This window comes from Gopherus evgoodei, chromosome 3 (genome assembly GCF_007399415.2).
Source record: "Gopherus evgoodei ecotype Sinaloan lineage chromosome 3, rGopEvg1_v1.p, whole genome shotgun sequence".
Taxonomy (NCBI): domain Eukaryota; kingdom Metazoa; phylum Chordata; order Testudines; family Testudinidae; genus Gopherus; species Gopherus evgoodei.
In genome coordinates, this window is record NC_044324.1 from 2,763,224 (window position 1) to 2,789,694 (window position 26,471).

General features: G+C 57.5%; 1 protein-coding gene across 3 annotated transcripts in view; it reads left to right on the top strand.

Annotated features, from left to right (window-relative positions):
- RARG (retinoic acid receptor gamma) overlaps positions 1-26,431 on the top strand; it is a 64,448-nt gene extending 38,017 nt beyond the window's left edge. For all 3 annotated transcript variants that reach the window (XM_030554499.1, XM_030554500.1, XM_030554501.1), the window contains 7 exons: positions 15,953-16,101; positions 17,875-18,016; positions 21,727-21,887; positions 22,477-22,653; positions 22,852-23,056; positions 23,315-23,473; positions 23,712-26,431. In XM_030554499.1, coding sequence (XP_030410359.1) covers positions 15,953-16,101; positions 17,875-18,016; positions 21,727-21,887; positions 22,477-22,653; positions 22,852-23,056; positions 23,315-23,473; positions 23,712-23,893 — 1,175 coding nt within the window. In that variant the 3' untranslated portion in view covers positions 23,894-26,431. The remainder of the gene's footprint in view (positions 1-15,952; positions 16,102-17,874; positions 18,017-21,726; positions 21,888-22,476; positions 22,654-22,851; positions 23,057-23,314; positions 23,474-23,711) is intronic.
- Positions 26,432-26,471: the final 40 nt, after the last annotated feature.

Below are 26,471 nucleotides of genomic sequence, written 5' to 3' on the forward strand. Positions count from 1 at the left end.
GTGACAGCTCCCTCAGGAGGCTGCCCAGGGACCTTGTATTAAAGGATTCAGTGGGGCCGTGGGTTGCCAATGATGCAGGCATGGTTGTGCCAGGACGTGAGGGAACTGGGCTGCAGATGCCAGTCAGAGCTTTGCAGCCTCCTGTGAGCATGGACCACCCCTGCCCTTCTGCCCGTCATGTCCCCAGCTAGTCCAGGAGCGGGATAGGCAGCCGCCCTGTGCTGGCATCGCTAGTGGGAATCTAGAAGTGAGCAAAAGGCGCAAGCCACAAGGTGGGTTGGTGTCCTGTGGAAGAGGAACTTTGCAGGGGCAGTCACAGCCCAGATCTGAGCGCACATCCCGGGCTACTAACACCACCATAGCGACTAGCATTAAACAGCCCCACTGGTGGGCAGAGAGGCCAAGGACTGAACAGGTTGGGCAGCCCAAATTCCCATCCGACCCTCTGTGGCAGCGCCCGAAGGATTCCCCCTAATAACTGAGAACCGAATGAGGATGCTGGGGCTAATGCCCGTTGGGGCAAGGAGTGAGTGTGACAATGAGCCTCTGGCCAGTGATGCAGGGCAGGTGCCGCGCAAGCGGAGTGGCTGGAAAAGCCATGGGGTGGTGGGGTGGAGAGGGGCTGCTCAGTAAAGGGGAGGATTCTGTGCAGGGCCGGCTCCAGGGTTTTTGCCGCCCCAAGCAGGAGGGGTGGGGGGAAAAGCCGTGATCGCGATCAGCTCTACCACCGCCGCTTCAGTTCGGCAGCAATTCGGCGGCTGGTCCTTCGCTCCGAGAGGGACCGAGGGACTTGCCGACGAAGAGCCGGACGTGCCTCCTCTCTCCATTGGCTGCCCCACGCACCTGCTTGCTGGGCTGGTGCCCGGAGCAGGCCCTGATTCTATGGGGCGTGTCGCTGGCTGCTCCTCCCAGGGTGGTGCTGGGATGGAAAAGCAGTGCAGGGCTGAAGGAAGAGGGGATGCCGGGCAGCTGAGCTGGGTTGCAGCATGGGAGGAGGGGTTGCTGCAGGGCTGAGCTGGGGTGCAGCAAAGGGAAGAAGGGGGAGCAGAGACATGGCAGGGCCGAGCTGGGCACAGCACCTGTCGTCCTGCCCCCTCCAGCCCAGCGTGCCCAGCTGGGGCCTGCGCCGGCTGCAGAGCACAGCCCATTAGCTCAGCAGCTGCCCCTTCTGTGCGAAGCGTTTCCTGCCGGTGGCTTGGCTCTCCTGCCCACACCCTTCTGCTTGTGCCCGCTCTGATGCGGGCATGCGGCGGCAGGCAGGATGCAATTGGCTAGCGAGGGACCCTGCCCTGGGTGACGCCAGCCCCGGCCCCTCTCTGATTGGCTGCATGGTGGGTGGTGGAGGGGCACCTGCTGCGCTGAGAGGAAATGACCCAGCATTATGGGAACAGGCTGGCAGCGGGGCCATGGCAGCGGGGTGTGTGTGGTGGGGGGGAAGGGGTGCACCATGCATCAGGTGCCCATGTGGCTTTGGCGGAGAGACGATTGCAAGCCTGAGCTGGTGCCGGGGGAAGGAGATTGACTCACAGGAGCCTGTTGGTGCCTCAGCACCGTGTAAAACAGCCTGGGGCCGCAGCAGCTCTGAGTGCTACACCCCAGGATGCACGAGGCCTGGGTCCTTCCTGGCTCCCGGCGCTGGGTCTGCAGGTGGGGCTGTCAGATCGCTGGGGAATGGGGTGACAGGCTCCCTGGATCTGTCCCTTCGTCTGCGTCCCTCCATCCCACTCGCATCCCCAGGGGAGCGGAATGCCCAGCGTTTTTCCTCTAGGGTTGAGGATTTAGGGGAGCAGGAGGGGTGGTCAAGCCACCCCTTCCCCAAAGTAACCCCCTCCCCCAAGCCCTCACCCCTGGGCTCCTGGCAGGGTTGGCATGTTGTGTACAGAAGCTATTAGGAAGGGATTAAGTTAGGGTTGTAATGTGATTCTCTCCAGGAAATGACAGGCCCGATAGCTGGTGGCCTCAGAGGGCCAGGAGCCTGTCCCAGCCTCTTGTAAAGTTACCAGCAGGCTCCAGATCTGATAAGAAGCCAGGAGCTGGGCCCCTTTTTCTCTCTCACCCAATGGATGGGGAGGAAGGGCTGGGCTGGGGGTGGGGGAGGGGCAGGAGGGCAGGAAGGCTGATGGGGGTGGGGGGAGAAATGTTGCACGCTGCCCTGGATCCTGGGGCCAAAGGGATGGACGTGCAATGAGGGGAGAGAGGGGGGCTGGATGTGTGGGGTGGGCGGCGGGATGGGGATGAATGCCAAGGGACAGAGGGATGTGTTACAGGGGATGGAGTTAGGAAAAGTGGAGAAACATTGTGGCAGGGGGATTGATCCAGCTAGAGAACGACTCTTCCCTAGGGGAAAAGCTGGGAGCCCCATTTCAATGTGACAGGCACGTCGTTCCCCCCCAGGGGGAAGGGCGGGGAGCCTCATCATTCCACAGCAGGAAGCTGGATCTGGCTGGCTCATTGTCCCCCCAGGGGAAGGGCCAGGATCCCAGGTGCTTCAGGTCATGGCGACCTAGTAGGGACCCACCCTGCCCTGGCTGGGAGGGGGGCACTAGACAGGACCAAGGGGCTCTTCTCTGCTCCCAGATCCCAAAGTCCTCACTCCCCACTAAGGGGAAATGAAGCCCCTGGTAGTGCTAGGTCAGTTACCGACCTTGGGACTTCGCCGCCTGGTCACTAGCAGGCGGGTAGGGCAGGGCAGTCTAGTGGCGGGGAAGTCCTGACACTAGAATTCTATTCCCAGCTCTGCCACTCACCTTGGGCAAGTCTCTGTGCCTCAGTTTCCCCCACCACCCTCTGTCTAGACTGTGAACTCTTTGGGGGCAAGGGCTGGCTCTCACTCTGTGTCTGCGCAGCGTCTGACACAAGGGGTCCCCGGTCTCAGTAATATCAACAATAAGGTTGGGGAGGGGCTGGCTGATCTGTAGCATGAGGAGGTGCAATTGGAAGAGTGCTGTCTGGGTGCCCATGCCATTGCTGAGCCCCTTCCAGTGCCAGGGGAAGGGACCACAAAGGGCCCCAGAGCTGAGCCTGTGTGTGGGGAGAGGGGTTGAAATATAATGGGGTGTATGGGACAGGATTGCCCCTCTCCCCTTTGCTATCCATGTATTGGGAGCTGGTGGGGTGCAGGGGACATCTCTTGGTCACCCACACTGTTGCTTGGGCCAAATCCAGGGCTGGCGCTTTGATCATCCAGAGTAGAATAAACAGATTTTAAATTGTTTCACAAAGGAGATCAGTATATTATCCCCATTGTATAGCTGTGGAAACCGAGGCACAGGGAAGTGACTTACTCAAGGTCACACAGCAGAGCTGTGACTAGAACCTAGGTCCATCCTGACTCCCAGTCTAGTGCTATAGCCATTAAGCCATACTACCCCATTGCTTTTCCCCCTGGCTTTGCCCAGCCTAAGTTTTTGCCTGGATCTGGTTTTTGCATCTGAACATGAGGCTGGTTGGGGGAACACTGAACTCCACTAGAACCACCGTGAACACTCCCCTTTGACAGAGGAATTGGCCTTTCCCCTCCTGGCCCAGTGAGCAGAGACATTGGGAGGCAGGGCTCCTGGGTTCCCTCCCCAGCTCTGGGAGGTTTGATATCAGTGAACAGATCAGGGGAAGGGAGTCAGGCCTCCTGGCTTCTATTCTCAGCTTTGGGTGCTGTGTGATCTTTGGGATTACAGATGGGCACTGGGAATCAGGATTCCTGGGTTCTCTTCCCGGCTGCTGCATATATTAGCTGTGTGATCTTAAGCCAGTCACTTCCTTGCGCTGCACCTCAGTTTCCTCCTCTAGCAAATCCCCGCTCTGCCTCCCTGAGGCTTAATTAACAAGTGTCCGCGGAGCGCTTTCAGATCAAAGGGCAAAGGATCAGTGTTATTAATCACTCTGGCAGGTTGCTGCTCGCTGCACCTGCTGGCATGCGGCAGCCACCTGACGGGAATGCAAAGCCCTGCGCCACGCTTTGCCTCCCTGACGCTGCCTGGCCCTGCTTTAACCACCGCCACGGTGTTTGAACAGCAATCAGGCCTTTTATCCTGCTGCTGCAGAGACACAGGAACGATCCTGGGCCGGGGGGATGAGAGCACCTTCCATCATGTACCAGAGCGGTTCGGATTGAAAACACTGGGGCATCTGCTCCGTGGGCCACATGCAGTTACACACTACCGGGCGAAGCCCACCTCTTAGGGAGACCATGCAGTGCCACGGAGCAGCCCAGGGCCAGCTCTGACCAAAAACCTTTGCTGGTGCAGCAGCATTGGAGAGGGGGGTGACTTTTAATGACATTTCTTAAGCCCCAGTGTAGACACGGTTATACTGGTGTCAGAGTGCTTAGGTAGGGGCAGCTTAGGCCAGAGTGCACTACAGACTTCTAGCAGCGCAACTGTAGGCTGCCTCCACATATAAGTGCATAGGTATTCCTGTACCGGGAAAGCAGCGCATGGCTTTATTTTGCCTTATTATTCCTATACTGGCAAAAGCATGTTTCAGGGCTGCCCAGAGGATTCAGGGGGCTTGGGGTCTTGGGTGGCAGGGGTCCTTCCAGGCGGCCCTGGCATATTTTGGCCAGCAGAAGCTGCATGCTAGAAGAGCCCAGGCTGAGAGGTAAGAAGCCAGAGGCCTGATCAACCCAGCTAGCGACATTGCTCAGGACTGTAAAGAATTTCATGGCCTAAGTTCTGTAATTCAATCAACCTAACAATGTAGGAAGTGTCTACATCACGGTGCTTAGGTGGCACATTTGCAGTGGCGTTGCTGAGCGGTTGTAGTAGCTGCCAAGTAGACAGACCCAGAGAGAACCCCGGGGTGCTATCTGTGTCCAGCCTCCTCACTACAAAATCCCTTTTATACTCCTCACAGCAGGGCCCCATCTAGGACTGATGTCCTAAAAGGTATCCAGGATCCAGGCAGATTCCCCTGGAATGGAGCACAAGTACCATTGTGGTCCCCATTACACCTCACCGGGCTGGGTCATTCATAAGCACATAAGAACGGCCATACTGGGTCAGACCAATGGTCCATCTAACCTAGTATCCACAGCGGCCAGAGCCGGATGCTTCAGAGGGACTGAACAGCACAGGACGTGATCAAGTGATCCATTCTCTGTTGTCCAGTCCCAGCATCTGGCCAACAGAGATTTAGGGACACCCAGATCATGGGATTGTGAGCCTGACCCTCTTGGCTAATAGCCATTGATGGACCTGTCCTGCATCCACTTAGCTAATTCTTTTCTGAACCCCGTTATACTTTTGGCCTTTACAATATCCCGTGGCAATGAGTTCCACAGGTTAAGTGTGAATTGTGTGAAGAAGTGCTTCTTTGTGTTTGTCTGCAGCCTGCTGCCTGTTAATTTTATCGGCTGATCCCTGTTTTCTGTGTTATGTGAAGGGGTAAATACCACTTCCTTATTCACTTTCTCCACACCGTTCATGATTTTATAGCCCTTTATCACATCCCCCCTTAGCCTTCCCTTTTCCAAGTTGAACACTCCCAAGTTTTTTAAATCTCTCCTCACATAGAAGCTGTTCCACCCCCCTAATCATTTTTGTTGGCCTTCTCTGTACTTTTCCCAATTCTAATTTACGGTTTTTGAAATGGGGTGACCAGCACTGCACACAGTAGTCAAGATGTGGGTGCACCACGGATTTATATAGTGGCATTATGATGTTTTCTCTATCCCTTTCCTAATGGTTCCTGACTACTGCTGCACATTGGATATTTTCAGAGAACTATCCATGAGGACTCCTCCATCTCTTTCTTAAGTAGTAGCAGCTAATTTAATTCAGATCAGGATCCCGCTCCCCTCCAACAGCTGATTGTCTAGGATACTGCTTCTAGGGGCTGAGGAGGTGATAAAGAACCCAGGAGCTGCTGAGAGTCTCCATAGAAATGCAAAGTGCTGTTGTCTGTCAGGAAAGCAGGAGCTAGCTTCGTACGCTGGGCCTGGAAGCCCTAGAGAAGGAAAGACACTGCTACTAGATTTTTGTTTATTCCCCATCAAGGAACGAACTGTTTGGGGAAATTTCCTTCACATGGGAAGTTATACTCAATCATCATCATCCTGGGATAAAGGGCTCTGGCTACCCCAGTTTAACCCCCTATGTGGATGCATGGTCTACCTTTGAAATATAGATCAACCTAGGTACATAGCTCCGTGTGAAAACCTTCACCCCCTCCCTCCCCCGGAGCCTGTAGTTAAGGGCTTGTCTACATCAGAAAGTTGCAGCGCTGGTGAGGGAGTTACAGCGCTGCAACTTTGAAGTTGTACACATCTGCAGGGCATCACCAGCGCTGCAACTCCCTGTTTGCAGCGCTGGCCGTACTCCCGTTTTGTCTCGGGTGTAGAGGATCCAGCGCTGGTGATCCAGCGCTGGTAATCCAATGTAGACACTTACCAGCGCTTTTCTTGACCTCCGTGGAAGGAGGAAGCCTCTGGTAATCAAGCTGGTCTCCTTTCCCGGTTTGCTCTCTCGTTCCCGGAACCCCGAGCAAGCAGGTCTCCTTCCCTGCGGTTTGCAGGGTGGTTCGGGGAACGCGAGAGCAAACCGTGGCGAAGCTGGTCTCCTTTCCCGGTTTGCTCTCTCGTTCCCGGAACCCCGAGCAAGCAGGTCTCCTTCCCTGCGGTTTGCTGGGTGGCTCCGGGAACGCGAGAGCAAACCGCGGCGAAGCTGGTCTCCTTTCCTGGTTTGCTCTCTCGTTCCCGGAACCCCGAGCAAGCAGGTCTCCTTCCCTGCGGTTTGCTGGGTGGCTCCGGGAACGCGAGAGCAAACCGCGGCGAAGCTGGTCTCCTTTCCCGGTTTGCTCTCGCGTTCCTGGAACCCCCCTTGAAGCCGCCCAACAGCGCTGCAGTGTGGCCACATCTAACACCACTTGCAGCGCTGGTTGCTGTAAGTGTGGCCACTCTGCGGCGCTGGCCCTATACAGCTGTACTAATACAGCTGTAACAACCAGCGCTGCAAAATTTTAGATGTAGACATGGCCTAAGTCAGCCTAGTCCCTGGTGTAGATGCAGCGTGGCTGATGGAGAATTCTCTTGATTTAGCCATCTCAAGGGGCTTAGGGTTGCCAGTCTTGGTTGGACAAATTCCTGGAGGTTTCATCACATGACATAATCTTTAAATGAAAGATTCACCTTTCAGTCCTGGAGACTCCCGGACAGTCCTGGAGGGTTGGCAGCTCATCATCATTCAGGGAAGCAGGTCCCTCCCTCAACAGATGCACCCCTTCTGTTGATGTAGGAAGCATCTACGCTGTGGGGCTACAGCAGCATCACTGCAGCTGGGCCACTGGACTGCCCATAGTGTAGACGTAGCCTGTGGCTTTTCTCTGACTCAGTTTAAATCACTTCCAAAGTGACATCAGCTATATCGGGTGTTAGATTATAGTGGTTTCAATCCCCTCAGCCCTTAGTTTATCTCATAACTTCCCAAGTTTTTGGTTTTGAACCGATTTAAGCTAAACCACAGTAAACTACTCTTAACCTGAGACCTTGTCTACACAGGAAAGATGGACCAGTTATATAAAATCAGTCTGACTGGCTGGGCGGATGCCTGCTCGGTGCACTGTGTTTGTACCCGTATAACTCTGTTGGCTGGAGGGCTGATTTTTTACTGACAGTGATACCAGTACAACCCCTTGGGCGGATGCAGTTATGCTGGTCTATATTCCCCTTCCCAGCTGGGAATGAGCTATGCCTACACTGATCCATTTGTACTGGGATCATTGTGCCTGCCCAGGGTGTGGGTGTGTGGTTATATTGCTTTAACTAGACCGGTAGGATTCAACCACTACAACTTCCTAGTGTGGACCAAGGCCAGGAGTTCCTCGGGGGTGGGGTTTGGGGTGCTAGACCAGGGTAGCGTTATCGGTGCCTTCAGTCATACTGAGAACATCTCTTGTGTAGACAAAGCCTAAATCGGTTTCAGTTTAAATCTTTTAATCCGGTACTGTTTTGCCCTGTAGACAAGGCCTTGGATTTGACATTAACACGACACTCAGACTGCTGCTCGCAAGTTATCTATCTATCTATCTATCTATCTATCTATCTATCTATCTATCTATCTATCACCCAACTCTCTCTTTCTCCCCCCTCCACATACATACCTCTCTTCCCCTCCTGGACTTTTCCCCATTTATGTCAGTGGCAGCAGGATCCCTGAACCTTTCTTTATAGACCAAAGTTGCCTTTGGTAAATAGCAATAAATAGCTGAAGGAAACACCCCCCCACACCACCCCCAGCCAGCATGTGGGGTTTGGTGGTGCCGGCTGCTGGAAGAGTTGCTCCTTTTCTAGCACTGCGAGGTATAACATACACACGGGTCAGAATGAGTCTCTCAGTCTACATCTGGGCATTGCTCATTAAAATCTCTCCTGTGCCCTGCCCCTGAGACGAAGGGTCTTAATCCAAGGGCTTGGTGACCAGATCCCTGCTTGGGCAATCACTCCAATGAGAAGAGATTCTCCTGCACGGTCCGTTACTAAAATCATCATGCAGCACGGCTGGTAACCAGCTACTGTGTTCCTCCCCAGCAGTGGCTGCATCTAAGGATTGCTTGTGGTTGTAACAGGCCCTCTCTGAGGAGTGTCCTGTGGAATCAGAGATGGTTCCTGCTCCCAGCGTTGGGGGGAGGGGAGACGTGTTTGGATCAGTGGATGTAATTTTGACTCTGGCAGAGAACTTCATGTTAATCGTATTATACTTCGGGGACGTAGTGGTTTGCCTAGGATCACACAGAGAGTCAGTGATAGCTGGAAATAGAGTGACTCAGGACTCCTGGGTTCTTTAACCACCCTACTCCTTCCAAGAGATCAGACTAGAGCCTGGAAGTCCTTATTCCCTGGATCCTGCTTTACCTAGCAGACACGCTTGCCTAGATTCACAAGTCCCAACTGTGTTCTCCCATTGCCACACGGCTCACCCAAATCTGGGATCAGAACCCAGGAGTCTTGGAGCCCAGCCTTGGGCTCCACACACTAGGCCGTGCTCTCCCCCGAGATCTTTGGCTAGAATCCAGGAATCCACTAGGCCATACTCCCCACCCAACTCTGGGATTAGAACCCAGCAGCCAGGACTCCACCTGCTGCTTCTCGGTGCCGTGAGTCTGGTGGGCTGGAAGTCCTACGAGCAATGGGGAGCGTGCCCCCCATCTCTAGCCCCAGGCCTGAGATGAGCTAGCCTTGTGAGCTGGCAGCCCTATTCCACTGGCTTGGAGGCAGAGTGGCCCCCAGCAAGGGCAGGGAACGTGTGTGGGTTAGTTCGACCTGTGATGAAAGGCATGGAGCATACGGCTGGCGGTGCAGGGGGGATTTATGGCCCGCCCGGCTCTTCCCCTCTGCAGAGATGGGAGGCCCTGGGTACAGCGCAAACTGTCCTGAGGCTGGATTTATTTCCTCCCCTCTGCTCCCACCTGTTGCAGGGCTCCGGGTTTATCTCTGCTAATCATGCTGTAGCCTTGTCAGCCTGGCTTCAGGGGGCTGCAGCCACAGAGTGGCTGGGGGGCCCTGGCCGTGGCTGTGGGGTTTGAGCATCACACTGGTTTAGGAGGGCTCCCCCGAGCAACCAGTTGGAAAGACATCTCCCTCCCTCTCTCCACCACTTTCTTTCTTTCTTTCTCTCTCACACACCCTCTCCCACCACTCTACCACTCTGCTGCTCCAGGCAGGAAGGAAGGAGGCTGTAAAATGCAATCAGGAGGCCAGGAATTTTGTGGCTCAGTCAGTTGTTGATGAAATGGGTGAGCTGGTTCTGCCAAGCCTGCTGGGGGAGGGGGTTATTTTGTCTGGGACGGGGCGGGGGCGGAGATGTCTGGGAGGAGCAGAGCTGTGTTGGGGGATGGTATTTTGGGGGGCCTGGTATGCAGGGTGTGTCACCGGGGGGGTGATATTTGGAAGGAGCAGTAGCTAGGGGACCGGTGTCGGGGGATGGTATTTTGGAGGGACCGGTATGCAGGGTGTGTCACCGAGGGGTGATATTTGGAAGGAGCAGTAGCTAGGGGAGCTGTGTCAGGGGATGGTATTTTGGAGGGACCGGTATGCAGGGGGTGTCACTGGGGGGTGATATTTGGAAGGAGCAGTAGCGAGGGGAGCTGTGTCAGGGGATGGTATTTTGGAGGGACCGGTATGCAGGGGTGTCACTGGGGGGTGATATTTGGAAGGAGCAGTAGCTAGGGGAGCTGTGTCAGGGGATGGTATTTTGGAGGGACCGGTATCCAGGGGGTGTCACTGGGGGGTGATATTTGGAAGGAGCAGTAGCTAGCAGAGCTGTATCAGGGGATGGTATTTGAGGGGGACAGGTATTCGGGGGGGCAGTACTGGGGAATGATATATAGGAGGAGCAGTATCCTGGGGAGCTGTGTCAGGGAATGGTATTTTGGGGGGACTGGTATGCAGGGGAGTGGTACTGGGGAAAGGGATTAGGGAGCTCCTAGACTGGATTTCCATAGGGCTGCCTCTCCCTGGGGACCAGCTCTCTCTGTTGCCCATGGCCAGGCCTGGGTAGCTCTGCCAGCTCTGATGGCTCATGGGATTGGGCAGACTAGGCTGATCCCAGTTGGTTTGTGGGAATGGATTTGGGGGCAAGGACGGGATGGACTCATTGCCTCAGGGGATCCCTTAGAATCCAGCCGTGTCCCTGGGGTACGGGGCCCTTCCCCAGCACCTTTCAGCAGGACCCTCTCACAGATCACTGGGCCCCTGCTTCCCGGAGACCTGCTTCCTGGTGCTGGTGTCTCAGCCAGAAGACGGGGGCCAGGGTGACACTACAGTGGCTTTGAACCCATCCCTGGGGTAGGGGGCCAGGCCTCATCCACACACATGCTCCTTCAAGGGCTGGGGCGGGGGGTTGTAATGATCACTAGGAGCCCAGCCCCAGACCCTGCTGTTGCCTGCTGAGCAAGAGATGGCAGCTGGGGGCAGGAGGGCTCTGATCTGTGGGTTGGTGACCCCTGTCTGCAGCTCAGCCTTGGACCCACTGGAAGCCACGTGGCCAGTGCAGTCCAAGCTCTCACTCCCCAGTCTTCATAGCAAGACTAGGAGGAAGGGGTGGAGGGCTCACCCAGGCCTGCATGGGGCGAGATCCAGTTCACATCGGATTTCCCCACTCGCTTTGCCCCTCATGTAGCCTAGGAACTGCTGTCTAACCCCACCCAGACCCCAAGGCATCTGCCCTCTAGCACTCTAACTCCTGGGGTCAGCTGAGCACTGTCCCTGCCCCAGGGCCCTGGGGGTGGCTTCTGGAATATTGCATGGGTTGGGTTTCTAGGCAGGAGCTGGGTCCCATGGGTCAGATGCTGGTGAGGGAGGGGCCTTCCCTGTCCCATGGAGACAGATCTCTGGGGGCTGGGGCTGCTGGTGGGGAAGAGGGAACTCTGAGGGGGGCGAGCAGCCTACACTGGTGGGAGGGGAGCAGGAGTCCTGTAGCAGTTCTGAGATGTTCCTATAAAGTGGATGATACATGCATGTAAGCGGGGACTGTGCACACCCAGAATCAAATCGAGACGTGCTCACCGGGGACTGTGCACGCCTGGAATCAAATCGAGACGTGCTCACCGGGGACTGTGCACGCCTGGAATCAAATCGAGACGTGCTTACTGGGGACTGTGCACGCCCGGAGTCAAATCGATACGTGCTCACCAGGGACTGTGCACACCCGGAGTCAAATCGATACGTGCTCACCAGGGACTGTGCACGCCTGGAGTCAAATCGAGACGTGCTCACCAGGGACTGTGCACGCCCGGAATCAAATCGAGACGTGCTCACCGGGGACCCGGAATGAAATCAAGACATGCTCACCTGGGACTATGCACCCAGAATTAAAGCCAAACATTCTCACTGGGGGCTGTGCACACGCATTCAATCAAGTGCACACATGCTCTCCCATTTCTGCACCCACACAAACACGATCCACACAGACACACTCTCTTGCAGACTCACAATCAACTCCACTGATGTAGAGATACACACACACATTCCCATGCCTTTCAAAGGCGCCTCCCTGTGTGTTTATGGGTTACTTTCAGGTAAATAAAAGACTGCAATTGAGATATAATCACCTTACCCTCCCCTGCTTTGTCTCTCTGCTGATCTCCCAGGTGGGAGGGAAGTCACAGGGTGAGGTCTCAAATCCCCTATTGTCTTCTTGTAAAGCAGGGAAAAAATGCAGAGGTTAAAATTCATGAGCCTCTAATCGTCCACTTGGCCTGTCTGTCATGGAGATGAGATTGTCTCCCTTGGGGGGAAGGGACAGGGATGTTGGTGTCAGGAGCTCCCTCATGCATCAGCCAGGACAAAAGGCTGCTGCCCCCGGGTGAGATCAAGGGGTGTGGGAGAGGGGCATGGAGTGTGGGACCCTGAGTGTTTTCAGGCAATTAGATGTAGGGGCATTGGTTTGGTCCATGGGGCCAGCCGCCAGCTTTGCCCCTAGATCCGAACCCCCATAGATCTTGGGGGCCCAGAGCTGAGGTTTTGGCAGGAGGCCCTAGTTCTGTTTGGCAGAAGCTGGGGCAGAAAGAAACTGAGGCCTGTTCCTTATTGCTGTTCCAGTGGGAGTCACCAGGTGGTGCTGTTACATAGTTGTGCTAGTTCTTAGCCTGCAGGCAGTGCTCCGCCTTGGAAGAGACACCCTGTTGTTTAGTTTTTGGGGGGATGCACATGCACTCACCAGGGAGCTGTTGCAAGCAGAAAGACAGTTTGCACCCAGGGTGCAAGGGGGCTGCCCCCTGGCCACAGATGGCAGAGGAAGCACCCCACACCCTACAGCTGGGTCTGCCCTCTGTGCTATGCCAGGCTCAGCCCTGCCCAGGATGGCAGAACTGGGGTGGTGTTGAGGGCTAGTGCACCCCACAATGGAAATATTGTATGTGTGTGTGGGGGGGTGCTGATGTTTCTGCCTCCATGTGTCATTCCCTGTGAACTACACACATGCATGAGGGGCAGGAGAGTGAGTGGGACCTGCAGGGGCTGGGGTGGCCGCCATGGCATCCGGGAGCCCATGAAAACCCTCGATCTAGGCCCCTCCTTAGTAAACTGTGGTTGCTGCCTGGTTTGCTCCCTGCCCTAATTTCTCTAACCAGGGTTAATTATTCTTGAGGCAGACTTGCTCCCTGGGAACTGGGCTTTGGGGTTGCTGCTGAGATTTATTACAGAGAGGATTGCTTGTGTGCCGTTCACGACTGCCTCTGTTCCAGGCCTGGCGAAGGGAGCATATGCAAGTTGCACTAAGTAAAGTACCCAGTTCTCTGTGTTACTTCTTTCTCCCACAATGTGAAGCTAATCAGTGAGGCCCTGAGATCCACACCCCAGTATTGTAACCGCTGTTACAGTCATGCCGAGAGGTCCCAGCCATGGTCGGGGCCCTGGTGTGCAAGGTGCTGCGCATGCTGCACAGGTTCACCAATGCTAGTGGTGTTGTTGGAGTGTCGCTTTGCCATCTTGGGTTCCTGGCTGCTGAGGATTTCTGCTTGAGCTTGCAAAGATTTCTGGGCAGCAAGTGCCAGCGGAGGATGCTGCTCCCCTGCCCACGCAGTCTCTGCCCTGCATGGGACCAGCACAGTCCTTGGCAGCAGGGCCCAGCTCAGGGGCAGCTCTGCCTTCCTGGCAACACTAAGCTGGGAGAAGTGAGGCAAGTGAGGGTGTGCCCCTTGTGGTGCACCCTGCTGAGGGTGGTGGCGATAGAAGAGGGGATCCCAGGAGTGTATGTGCCACCTACGCCATCTCTAGCCCGGCTGTACACTCCCAGCGCTGGGCAAGGACAGTGTCTGGGGTGTTGGGTGGGGAGCTGAGGAAAAGCCAGAGCCAGCATCCTGGGAGCAAGAGGAATTAGACAGGTGGTAGATGCGGAGCTGATATCCAGGGAGGGGAAAGGATCTGAGCTGGGGGCTGGAGCCAAGGAAGGCAGCCAGAGAGGGTGCAGAGCGGAAGTAGGGTAGTGCCCATTGGCGGGGCAGGGCACCAAGGAGGGAGCCTGGGGAAGGGTCCTATCTGTCAGCCAGAAGCAAAGTCCTAGGGTATGTATCTCTGTGTGTTTCAGGATGAGACTGGAAAGATGCATGGACACAAGGTCAGCAGCAGAACCGAGGTGTCCTGGGGCCCAATCTGCTGCTTGGCCACCAGCTCATGTGGCTGCTTCCCCGAGTCTCATCCTTTTCCTGGGTGGGCTGAACAGTGCCCAGTGGAAAACCCTTCTCTCTTGAAGGTTCACCGTCTAGCCTGATTTATCACTAAAGACCTCATGGAGACTGTGCAGCAGCAGGGAGAGAACCTAATCCTGTTCTAGTATAATGCTGGCTTCTACGGCTTGAGCTATAGAAGCATCCCCCTCAGCCAATAACAGTACAGGGCCTATGGCACACAGCTGGACAGTTCTGACTGTGTCCAGTAGAGGGCAGCATTGCACACATCAACAGCTCTGCTCCTTGCCTGGTAATATTTAGAAAGTTCCTGGTTTTCATGTATCCTGTGGGATGCTGCTGAACTCTGGGAGTTGTCTGGAAACTCTGCACCTGTGGTATTTCTCGGCTGTTTCATCATTAAGTTCCAGAGTTAACATCGCATCAACAGGGAGCCATTTGAGTTACTGCTTTTGGCTGGCTGGCTGCAGACTCAGGCAGTGGCTTGTGGTCGTGTTTGGAAGGTTATTGATATAACGTGAAGGGCTGGCAACTTGAACTTAAATTCTATAGAAACAGCCTCCCTCCCCCCTTGCCCCCCAAAACCCAGAGGGAAGAAGGATCGCTTGTAAGTTGCATATGCTGCCGTGCTGGTTTGTTGTCATTTTGAGTGCTGGAACTGGGTGTACTAGTGTGTTGCTGTAGGGTTGCTTCTTAGCACCAGTCTGTACACACGGATTTGTTATTTTAAAACTGCTTGGGGCTACAGGGCTCCACACTGGTGTGTTATTGTAGGGTTGCTCAGAGGCCCAATGTTGTGGAGTTGCTATTGTTTTCCTTTTTTAAGAAAAATGAGCGTGAGATGCACCCCCTGCTCACCCCCCGCCCCCTGGCTTTGCAAACAGGGGAAGCTGATGCTTTGGAGACTGTCCAAGCCTAGGCAGCGCCCACCCCCTCCCCCTTCAGTCGTGGGGGTCCACCTGGACTGACACAGGTTTTGGGACTCCGCTGCTTTGAGTGCAGCCTTCCCCGGGGGTAGGGTGGGGATAAAACAGCCAAAAGGCAAGAGGTGGGACACAATGCCAGGCCCTCTGTGGAGGGATAAGCCCGCAGTCTCCTTGGGGTATGGGTGTGCCCTCTCCATTCCCTTGCCCCCCCATCCCCGCCATGGGCCTGGGGGAAGGGGGATTAGGTTACACGGCTCTGGTAACAATTCCAACCTGTTTGGACTGGAATGTGGCATTTAGAGCCCAGCTACAGGAAATTCGCTCTGTGCTGAAAGATAGAATTGAAAACAGTTTGCAGCCCGGCCTGGGGACGCCTGGCTGGCTGGGGGAGCAGGGGATGGGGGTCTGCCTCTGGCCTGGGGTGGAGGGCAGGGGGCTGGGGGGCTCGCTCTGGCCTGCAGGGAGCAGAGAGATTGTAGGGGCTGGTTCTGGCAAGGGGGAAAGTAGGAGATGGAGGGGCTGGCTCTGGCTGGGCAGGGCAGAGGATTGGGGGGCTGGCTTTGGCATTGGGACAGGTTGTGGAGGGATTTGAATCCCCCTGCTTTTCCCCTCTGGTTATTTTGGCCAGTGCTACATTCCTAACAAGTGGCCCTGGCTGCCCCAGGCTGGAGGGATCCACAGAAGCATGTTCCTTGGAGCCCATCCTGACCCCCCACCCCTAGGATGGGAAGCCCCCAACCCCAGGACTCAGAGAAGGCTCCTGACAGAAGTTGGGGGGATTTTACCAGCCCCCCCGCCCCCCCCCCCCACACGCTGGCAGGGCTGTCCCTGATCACCTGGGTCCTGTGGCCCTTGGGGTTTACCCGGACGCTGGCTCCTGATGCCCCTGCCGTTCCCTCTCTCTTCAGCCGTGGAGACCCAGAGCACCAGTTCGGAGGAGATGGTGCCCAGCTCGCCCTCGCCACCCCCACCCCCCCGCGTCTACAAGCCCTGCTTCGTCTGCAACGACAAGTCCTCTGGCTACCACTATGGCGTCAGCTCCTGCGAAGGCTGCAAGGTAATGGGGACCCCTGCCCTTGGGGCCTGCCCCACGGCTTGGGGCTCTGCCAGCTTCTTGCTTTGCCCCTCTGGAGCCTGGCTTTCCATTGGGCACCCCTCGGGGCAGCCAGAATCACCTGCTGCCCAGGGTCTTTTCTGGTCACACGGGGGCTTCTTCCCCAGCTGCTGGGCGGGTAGGTCTTGCTCAGGGTCCCACTGACGGCCAGATTCGGGGTTGGGCAGGAATTTCCCCCCAGGTCAGACTGGCAGGGACCATGGAGGTTTCCACCTTCCTCTGCAGCAGGGGAGGCAGCTCACTGGCTGGAATCATCCAGGAACATGACCCCTGCCATTGCCGGGGCCTCGGGCACCTCAGTCTCTCCTGCTCTCTGACGGTGGCACGCACCGACCGGTTCAGTCTCCAGGGGAAATGCTGCAGTCTAGCTCAAGAGACTCGGTGTCCAGGGGTTTTGGCGTGAAATGGAATGGCCTGTGCTGTCCAGGAGGTCAGACTAGAGGAGCCAAGAGTCCCTTCTGACCTGCACTGAGAGGTCTTAAACTAACCCCCGCCGCTTGGGAAGAAGACCTGGGTACCAGGGAGCAGACGATGGGGAGAGCTTGTGGTATGGTTTCTGTGACATGATGGGGTCCTGTTGTGCCAGGCACTGCACAGACCCCAGCTGAGATCAGGGCCCCGTTGTGTCAGGGACAGTCCCTGCCCCAAACGGTTCACAATGCAAACAGAGGGGAACAGAGTTTTGGAAGTGCAGTCATTATTTTGCAGGAAAAGTGGCTTTTAGTCCAGAATAGAGTGTCCAGGGGGACAATATTCTAGAATAGCAGCATAGTTTGAGCACCTGAGTGCTGGGTTAGGGCTTGGGACCCCTAGGTTTTAGTCCTGGCTCTTTTGGGTTACCAGTCACTGCTTCTCTTTGTGTCTCAGTTTTCCCACCTATAAAATGGGGCTAGTGATAGGTACCCCCTTTTTAAAGTGCTTTGAGATTTGCTGATGAAGTGAACTAGGTGTCATTATTATTCCAGTCAGTTTCCACATGTAGACAAGCCCTAAGAGAATGACCACAATAGAGACAATTTGTGGGGCGTGAAGGCCAAGGGGGACACCTGGCCCATTTAAAACTGACCCCAGGGAAGAGCGTTTTCAAAATGATGGCCCTGTGGAACTCACCACCACTGGATATTCTTATGCAATAGGAGCTGTCCGGGATGGCTTACATATACATGCTGCCTCAGTGTAGGGAGAGGGACTGGGTGACCTCTCGAGGTCTCTTCCAGGCCTACACCTCTACGATTCAATAGGATTTAGAGAATGGCAAGGCAGTTACATGAATAGTGAATTGTATTGGAGGCCAGGATGTGCAAAGGGGCCCAAGGGGGTTGGGCTCATTGCATTTGGGCACCCCACTCCCTTTGCAAATCCCAGCCAGAGGCCTACACAAGCCAGCTCCTAAATGCCAGAGGTCAGGCGGGCACATACCCTACGGGCGGATCAGTCTGTGATTGCCTGTGAGAAGGGGGTTGAGTCTCCAGAGTCCCCAGTGTTGGAGCCGGAGCACTGGGCTGGATGCAGCGACTGGTGTTCCAGTATGCCAGGCAAGGTGGGTGCTGGTGTGGGGAGTTTCGTTTGCATTTGGATTGCAGCTTTCCCAAAGCACCTGCTCGGAGCTGTAGGGAGCATGGGGTAACCCCTTCCCCACCCCTTCTTCCCTCCCCCACATCCCTACCTCTTCCCCCCCATCACCTGCATGTCCCTGTCTCTCCCACCCACCCCCAGGGGTTCTTTCGCCGAAGCATCCAGAAAAACATGGTGTACACGTGCCACCGTGACAAGAACTGCCAGATCAACAAGGTGACCCGCAACCGCTGCCAGTACTGTCGGCTCCAGAAATGCTTCGAGGTCGGCATGTCTAAAGAAGGTGAGGCACCAGGAGCAGCGGGAGGGTGGGGGCAACGGAGATGAAGGCCAGGGGCTGGGGGAGGAATCCACCTGCAGCAGGATCGGATGGAAGATTGGATCCAGCTGGGGCAATGCTCCGTGTGTGCTCCCGTGCAGAGAGACGGGCCCCATGCACCTGTTCCCCCCCAAGCCCTCTACCCCTGCAGGGCCCTGCCCCACTGCACTGCTGTGCCACAAGACTGGAAAGTCACTGGTGCAGGGGTAGGGGGGCGGGAAGCTCCCAGACCCACATGTGTTTGGGAAGGGAACGTGCTGCACAGAGCCCCATAGTGTTTGGTGAGTCTTTGCCTGAGTCTGGTGCGCTGAGGGGCTAGTTTGACCAGCTGTGCTGGGGCTAGGACCTAGCATCCAGGCTTGGCTTTGAATCATTTGGATCCAGGGTTTGAGTTTGGCCCAGTTCAGATCTGTGGGGGGTGGGAGGTTGGATCCAGGCTCTGGTTTGAGGCCTGTCTCATGTGAGGCTGGCGCCCATGGTAAGCACACACTAGGACATGCTTCCTACACGGGTATTTCTTGGGCCAGGGTAGCCGGAACCAGGTGGGAACAGGACACAGGGGCCAGAATTGGATCCGAATCTCAGGGATTCAAATCCTTGGTTCTGGCCCTTTGGCAAAAAGGGCTTTGAGGCCCAGCGGCTAAAGCCATGGTAACCGTACCCCCGTGGTGGTGATCTCTCGCACACGCCTCCGGCGCCCGCTTTGCTGAGTCACATGGGAGCTGGAGGAAGGCTTGGAAGAGGGCGGCTGCCCCTTTAAGAGTGCTGTCAGCCGGATGGTCCATCTGGAGACAGAGTGCCTCTCCGCGGCTGTTGCTTTTACTCCTGACTGCTAAGGCATGTCCTCACGCCGGCCAGGGTGGGGCCCCCATTAATCACTGTCTCTTTAAGAGCCCATCATTAGGAATGTCTGTCTCAGCCCTGGCCATTGATTTCCAGGCCTCTGTCGCTTTAAGGGTGGAGGGATTTTGGGGGGTGAGGGAAAAATGTCTTGAAGGAGACAGGAAGTGGGTGTGCTGTGGGAATTAGGCCAGGATTGGGCAGGGGTGGGTTTCCTTGGCATCTCTCCCACCCCCAGCACTGGCCCAGCTGGAACTGAATGGGCTCCAGGAGCCCCCGAAAAGAGATCAAGGGGGTTCCCCTCCCCTACAACTGGTGGGCATGGGAAGACTGGCCCAGGTCCCAGATGTGGGGGACCTGCCACCTCTCTGAACTGCCCTTCCCTGCGCCCTCCCCCCCTGCCTGCATCCCCCACTGTCTTCGGGTGTCTCACCTGATTCTTCAAACACCCCCCCCCCCGCCGCCACGCCTCACCCTGGTTTTTGATGGGCTGAAGGTGCCAGTAGATGGTGGGGGGGGGGAGCAAGCAGCTCCCCCCTCCCCCACACCATGGCAACTTGGGCTGTTTATCGTGGGGGATGGGGCTGGATCCCCAAGGCAGTGGGGTGTCTGGGCGGGGGGTGGGGGGCAGCTCTGCTGGCAGCCCCTCCCTGCCGGCATTGTGCTGGCCGAGGCTATAAGTGGATATCCTGCCGGCTCGCGTATCCTGTTGCCAGATTCCCCCTGGCGCTCCGTGCTGGGGTGAGCAGGAAGTGCAGCCTGGAAACGTGCGGCCACAGGGCGGGCCGGGAGAATGCACACGCAACGGGAACACTGTGACCCCGGCGGGAGCGGGGGCCCTGCTGGGCCTCAGGATTGTTGGTGCCCTGGTTTGGGGATGGCAGGGATGAACCGACCCCGCCCCAGGCATGGGGCTGTCTCTGTCCCCCTGGGTGCAGCCTAGTTCGTCTCCCTCCTTCCCCCTGCCACCCAGAGGCCAAGCCAGGCAGTCAAGTGAGGGGTCAGGGCTCAAAGTATTTTGCAACAGACCTGCCTGGACAGGTGTAGCAAGAGGCCAGGCAAGCCCGAGGCTCCATGGGGAGCGTGGCCGGGGCAGCCGGAGTGGGGCAGAGGGAAAACCGGGAAGCCTCATCTGTCATAGGACACACTGGGCAGCCAATCGGGTGCAGTCACGTCAGGAACTGACCCGTGTGCTAAGCAAGGTGGCCAGTCCGAATCCACTGGTGCTGGCCACCGACATGTGGTGGAATTGGACAGCTAACCAGCATCCATTTGCATTGGGCTTTAGCCTGCAATAGAAGCCAAGTGGCCAACCGGGATCCATTTCCATTGGTTATTAACCCACATTAGGATCCGGGTAGCCAAACAGACTGGGCTCCCAGTTGCCCGTTGCCAGTAGTAGAAGCTGGAGGGCCAATCAGATTCCAGCCTCCCCCCAGGACACATGTCACAGGGGTCTAGCCAGCTGGGGCACTCTGAAGGCAGGGGCTATTGGGGTGCCAGGCAGGCTCGAGGGGGGCAGCTGGCACGAGCCAGCAGCCATCAGGCTTTGGCGTGATGGGCTCGTCGGCTCCCTGGGCATATGCTGTGGGCAAAGGGGGAGAGTCTGAGGGGGCAGCCAATGCCATGTCACCCCCCACTCCCGTTTATCTGAGTACCCCCCATGCTTTATCCGGCCGCCCTGTCTGCTGCTTCCTGTTCTCCTTGGGCCGAGCACAGGCCTCGGTGTTTCCCAAGTGAAGGCTGGGAGGGCAGAGCCGCCTCCAGGGGTCAGGATGGGCGAGGGATGTAGAACCTGCAAGGGGGCGGGGAGGGCAGAGGCAGTTCTTCTGACATGGGGGGTTGTAACGGCACCTCCTGCCTCTAACACACTGCTTTCCAGAGCTCACCTGGCAAAAATAACCCCCTGGGTGGGGCTCGAACCCGGAACTACTGGATGTAAAAGGCTAGGGCTCTGCTGTCTGAACTGAGGATTGTGCCAATCATGAGCATTAACTGCTGGGAGCGGGGATGGAACGCCACCGTGTATAAATGTAGGTTACCAGCATTGACTCCAGGGCAGGGGGAATGTTTCCCTCTGCAGAGACAGGATTCGCTCCCCCTACCCATCAGCTGGGGCATGCACCAAATGCTCCCTCACCATGGCAATGCAAGAAATACTTCCGTCTCACAGAGTGAACTGTCTAAATAGAGCTCATGGGGAAACCGAGGCACACAGACAGCAGTGAGTTGCCCACGGTCAACCAGCAGAGCCAAGAATAGAACTCAGGTTTCCTATGGCCCCCACTGCTGCCCCTGCCACCAGCCCACACTGCCTCGGTACAGCCCAGCTGAGAGGGAATGTCCAAAGCGTGTGATCCGACAAGTAACCAGCAACAACGGCAGCTTCCTAGTCATGCAGCCCTTCCATCCCCATCCCCAGTGTCGCTGGGTTGGAGTCAGTGGGGTCAGATCCCCGTATGGTGTAAATGGGCATTGCTGGGTTGGAGTCAGTGGGGCCAGATCCCTGTATGGTGTAGGTGGGCATATCTCCATTGGAGTCAGGCCAAAGCCCCACCTGGTACAGATCAGCCTAGCCCCACTGAAGTCGGTGGCACCATGCCAGTTTACACCAGCCAGGGATCTGGCCCACAGGGTAATTGGTAAGCTCTGTTTTAAAGAGGAGTGTCCCAACGGTGGGGGGTGTTTGGGCTGGGTCAGACCCCCAGGGCCAAAGGCCCCCCCCCCCCCCGACCATGCGGCGTCCCACACACGCTCCCAGCCCTGGACTCTGAGCTGGGTTCAGGACCGGTCACACAGTGCCATGTCCTGACCAACACCCCCCTCTCCGGCAGCCGTGCGAAACGACAGGAACAAGAAGAAGAAGGACGTGAAGGAGGAGGTGGTGGTGGACAGCTATGAAATGACTCCCGAGCTGGAGGAGTTGATCCAGAAAGTCAGCAAGGCCCACCAAGAGACCTTCCCCTCGCTGTGCCAGCTGGGCAAATACACCACGGTGAGCCCCCTACACATGGCACTGCCCGTCTCCCCCAGCCCACCCAGGAACCCCCTTCTGCCTCCCCTGCTGCCGTCACCGGCCTCTGGGTCCCAGGGCTCAGCCTGTGGGAATAACAGAGCCGCCTTCTCCCACCCTGGGCTGCCCACCGCTGTCACTGCTGTTCTCAGCCAGGCTGCGTGGCACCCCTGAGTGCGCAAATCCCCGAGTGCAGAGTTGGGATTCTGCACATTGGCCGCCAGGTGGCACCAGTGCCCCTTAACCATCCAGGATCTGTGCCTGGCTCTGGTGGGGAACGGGCGTCTGGGGACCCAGGTTCCAAGCCCGGCCCCGGCTGGGAGAGGGGGTTGGGCCACCCAGGTTCTGTGACTGGGAGAGGGGGTCGGGGCACCCAGGTTCTGTGGCTGGGACTGGCAGGGAGAGAGGGTTGGGGCACCGGTTTCCGTGCCTGGCCCCAGCTGGGTAATCTCCATGTGGCTCTTAGTCCCCTCTGTAGGGGATGATCCTCGCCTAGGCCCCACGGTGCAGCACTAACCCCCCCGTTCCCTCCCCCACGGTGCAGCACTAACCCCCCCGTTCCCTCCCCCAGAACTCCAGTGCCGATCACCGGGTGCAGCTGGACCTTGGGCTATGGGACAAGTTCAGTGAACTGGCCACCAAGTGCATCATCAAGATAGTGGAGTTTGCCAAGCGCCTGCCGGGTTTCACCACCCTCAGCATCGCCGATCAGATCACTCTGCTCAAGGCAGCCTGCCTGGACATCCTGGTGAGGAGCAGCCTGGGGGTTTAGTGGGGGACTCAGCTGCCTAGAGCCTCTTCTCTCTTCCTCCTCCTTTCCTCGGGCTGTGGCTCGTTGAGACCCTGGGCCCCTGCCTAGCCTGGGGCTCAACAGGCTTTGCCCGCTGCATGGGGATGGGCTGGCCCAGTGGGTCCCGGCGCTCACCCCACATCCCGTCCCTGGCAGATGTTGCGGATCTGCACACGCTACACGCCGGAGCAGGACACCATGACCTTCTCGGATGGGCTGACCCTGAATCGCACCCAGATGCACAACGCCGGCTTTGGGCCCCTCACCGACCTGGTGTTCGCCTTCGCCGGGCAGCTGCTGCCCTTGGAGATGGACGACACTGAGACTGGGCTGCTCAGCGCCATCTGCCTCATCTGCGGAGGTACCAGCCAGCCCCGGCCACCGCCGCCTCCCTTGGGACCCAGGAATGGGGGCTGGGCACACCAACGCCCTCACAGCTGCTGCAGCCCTGTCTTCTCCCAGCAGGGGGCGCTGTAGGGGGTGGGGCAGGAGCACTGGCCATGGGAGGAGCTCCCAGCTATGCCAGCCTGGCCTCTCCCAGCAGGGGGTGCTGTGGGGAGTGCTGGTTAGGGGGGCCCGAGGGTGCTGTGACAACAAACGTGTGTGTCGTCCCCCCCAGATCGGATGGACCTGGAGGAGCCCGAGAAGGTGGACAAGCTTCAGGAGCCCTTGCTAGAAGCTTTGAAAATCTACGCCCGTCGCCGCAGACCCAACAAGCCGTACATGTTCCCCCGCATGCTGATGAAAATCACTGATCTGCGAGGCATCAGCACCAAAGGTGTGGGCTGTCAGCAGGGCACTGCTGGGGGGGAAGCCCACAGTGTTGGTGCCTCCTAGCACTGCTGCGGGGGGGAGGCTCACAGCACCAGTGTTCCTTGGGGTACTGATAGGGCACTGCTGCGGGGAAGCTCACAGCACCGGTCTCCCATCTGGTACTGACAGGGCACTGCTGCGGGGAAGCTCACAGCCTCCTGCAGTGCTGGCTCACTGCTCCTTTCTCCCCACCCCTCTCGCAGGTGCGGAGCGAGCCATCACCCTAAAGATGGAGATCCCTGGCCCCATGCCCCCCCTCATCCGGGAGATGCTGGAAAACCCCGAAATGTTTGAGGACGACTCGTCACAGCCACCCCCGTCGGCAGAGCCACCCAGCTCCGAGGAGAGCCCAGCCGAGAGCAAGAGCCCCGAGGAGACCCCCTAGCACCCTGGGGAGTGGCGGGTGAGGACTGGGAGAAGCCCCATCCTCAGGCACCCCACCCCCCCGTCCAACACCCAGCTGGTTCGAACAAGCCACAGCTGCCTTCACTCTTCCCCCACATTGCTGGGGGGTCGGGCATGGGCTGGGGGGCAGCTAATGGAGATTCTATATGCTGCCTCAGAGGTGTAGCTCTTGCCTTAACCTTGTCTCTGGGGGGAGCAATCTGGAGCCTCCCCCCACCCCCATCCCCAAGCTTTTCTGTTTGCCAAAGTCTGACTCCAAGCCAAAAATTCAGGGGGGCAAGGCCGGGCCAGGGAGCTCCCTGCTTGGGGTGGGGGTGCAGATCCCTGGAAATGGACCTGTAGGGGTTCAGCAGAGCCCCCCACTCTGCCCCCGCAGTGCAATTGCCCGTCCAGCAGGGGGTGCCCTGGAGCCAGAGAGAAAGACTTGGAAGTGAGCCTGGGCTGGGATGTTGGGGTGCCCCCCCCCCACTCTGCATCCCCAACGATGCTGCCTCCGGATTCCTGACTCAAGATCGGTCAAGGCCCTGCCTCCTAAAGTGATGTTCCCTGCTGGAACCCAGGCATCCCGGACTACTGATGCAGATCTCTGAAGCTGGGGATTGCTGGGCGAGAGGCGGGGGACGGAGCAGCCCCCCCCAGCCCGTGGAAAACCCAGAACCCCTGACTGAGCGGGAGGGAGGGGGAGACTTTGCCCCAGAATGGATGCTGCTCCCCACTCAGCGTCCTGCAAGTTTTGGGGGACGCGGATCTCGGGGTGCGGGGATGAGGTCCAAGTTTGGGAGGAATATTTTATTTTATGTTTTTGTTGTATAACGTGCTCATGGTTTGGGATCACTCCTCAGCAGAGGGGATGAGGGGTCCCTGTCCTGTCTCCTGGGGGGTTTGCTGGGATGGGGGGGGCCCCCAGGGGCAGGGGGCCAGACTGCAGGGCTGTATCTGGTTTTGCTTTTGATGCTGTTCAGGTTTGTTGTAGTTGGGGTATCTTTCGCTCTTGACCCCCCCATCCCATAACCTCCAGTTCCAACCCCGCCCCATGACCCCCCCTCATTCCCTACCCATAACCCCCGACGCTGCTCCCCATATTCTCCTGGCCCTGCCCCTAACCCTGACTAATCCATCTCCCCATAACCCTCCCACTCAGTCCTGACCCCATCCCCACAATCCCCCTCCCCAGCCTCACCCCTTGGTGCTGATGATTTTGGGAACACACAACACTAGAGACCAAAGATAGGGGGTGAGGATCGGAGGGCAGGAGCTGGTGGGGCCATGTGGGGACAGAGGGAGGTGCCACCCTCCCAGGGGCTCAACCCCCCCTCCCCCAACAAGGCTGCTCCATGATGTATCCATGGGGAACCTCCCCCACTCCCTGTGCCCCTAGGAAATGGGCACCATTGGGCACTGCCAGCTGGGACCCTGCTCCCTGCTGGGGTGAGGGGAGCAGCCTAGCCCCTTTGCACAGCAGCTTGGGATGCTCCCCCAAGAGGGTGGCACTTGGGGGGCTCTTTGCACAGCACCCCCTATGGACCAAAGCAGACAGCACCTCCCCCAGCCCCCCCATTTGGTGTCCCCCCTCCCCAGATGTCCCCCAGGGCCAGTGTTCTCCCCAAAAACCTCCACTCCAGTCCTTGCCTGGGAGAAAATATTGTCACCCTGTCCCCACCCCACCCCATGCAGCGTCGTCGTCCACCAGCCTGGGGGGAGGAGTGGTGGGGGTTGAATCTGCCCTCCCCCCCCCATGCACACAGTCCCTGTAGGTTCACCCTCCCCTCAGCACCCCCCAGATATGGGTGAAGGAGTCCTGCAGGGACCCTGATCTATTACACTACAAGATGAGGGGCGGGGAATCTCCCTCTTAAGGCCCCCATCTGTGCTGGGGCTGAAGTTCCAAACTCCTGCAGCAGGGGGCACTGCCACCCTCACAAGGAAGCAAGTTCTGCATCATGGGGGTGTTGGTCTCATAGCATGGGGGGGCAGAGGGAGGTGCCCAGACTTGCTACCTCTGCCAGGCGTCCCATGCCTATGACCCTGGTGGGGGGCGGCGGGGGGGGGGGGCAGGCGAGCTATAGCCACGTGCTGCCCCCTGCAGGCCAGCACAGCCTCTACAGCCCCCAGCCTGGCAGCACTTTCCCTGTTATTTATTGGCCTGTTTTCACCCTGGGAAATGGACTCAATTGCCCCCTCCCGCACCAGAGAGTGGGGCAGGGGGAGACCCAGGGGACCTGTCCTGGTATGAGACACCCCACCTTGTCTCCCCCCTGCCGAAATCCCTGCCGCTCCCTGATCCTGTTGAGCTGCCAAAAAGAAATACCCCAGACCTTAAAACAAAGCCAAGGACCCTGTTACAGGGGGAGCTGGGAGGGGGGCTTTGCACCCCCTCACCCCTCAGTCATGTTTACAGCTAAGCTTTACCTGGTGTTTTAAAAGAAAAGCCCCTTTCCCATTGCCCGCCCCCTTAGCGCCCAGCTCTGTCGCAGAGGGGACTTTTCTATTTTTGCAAAATAAAGAGATGGAAACAGCCCAGCTGGCTCCTGCCTGGGTGTGTGGGGCGCCCCAACCTG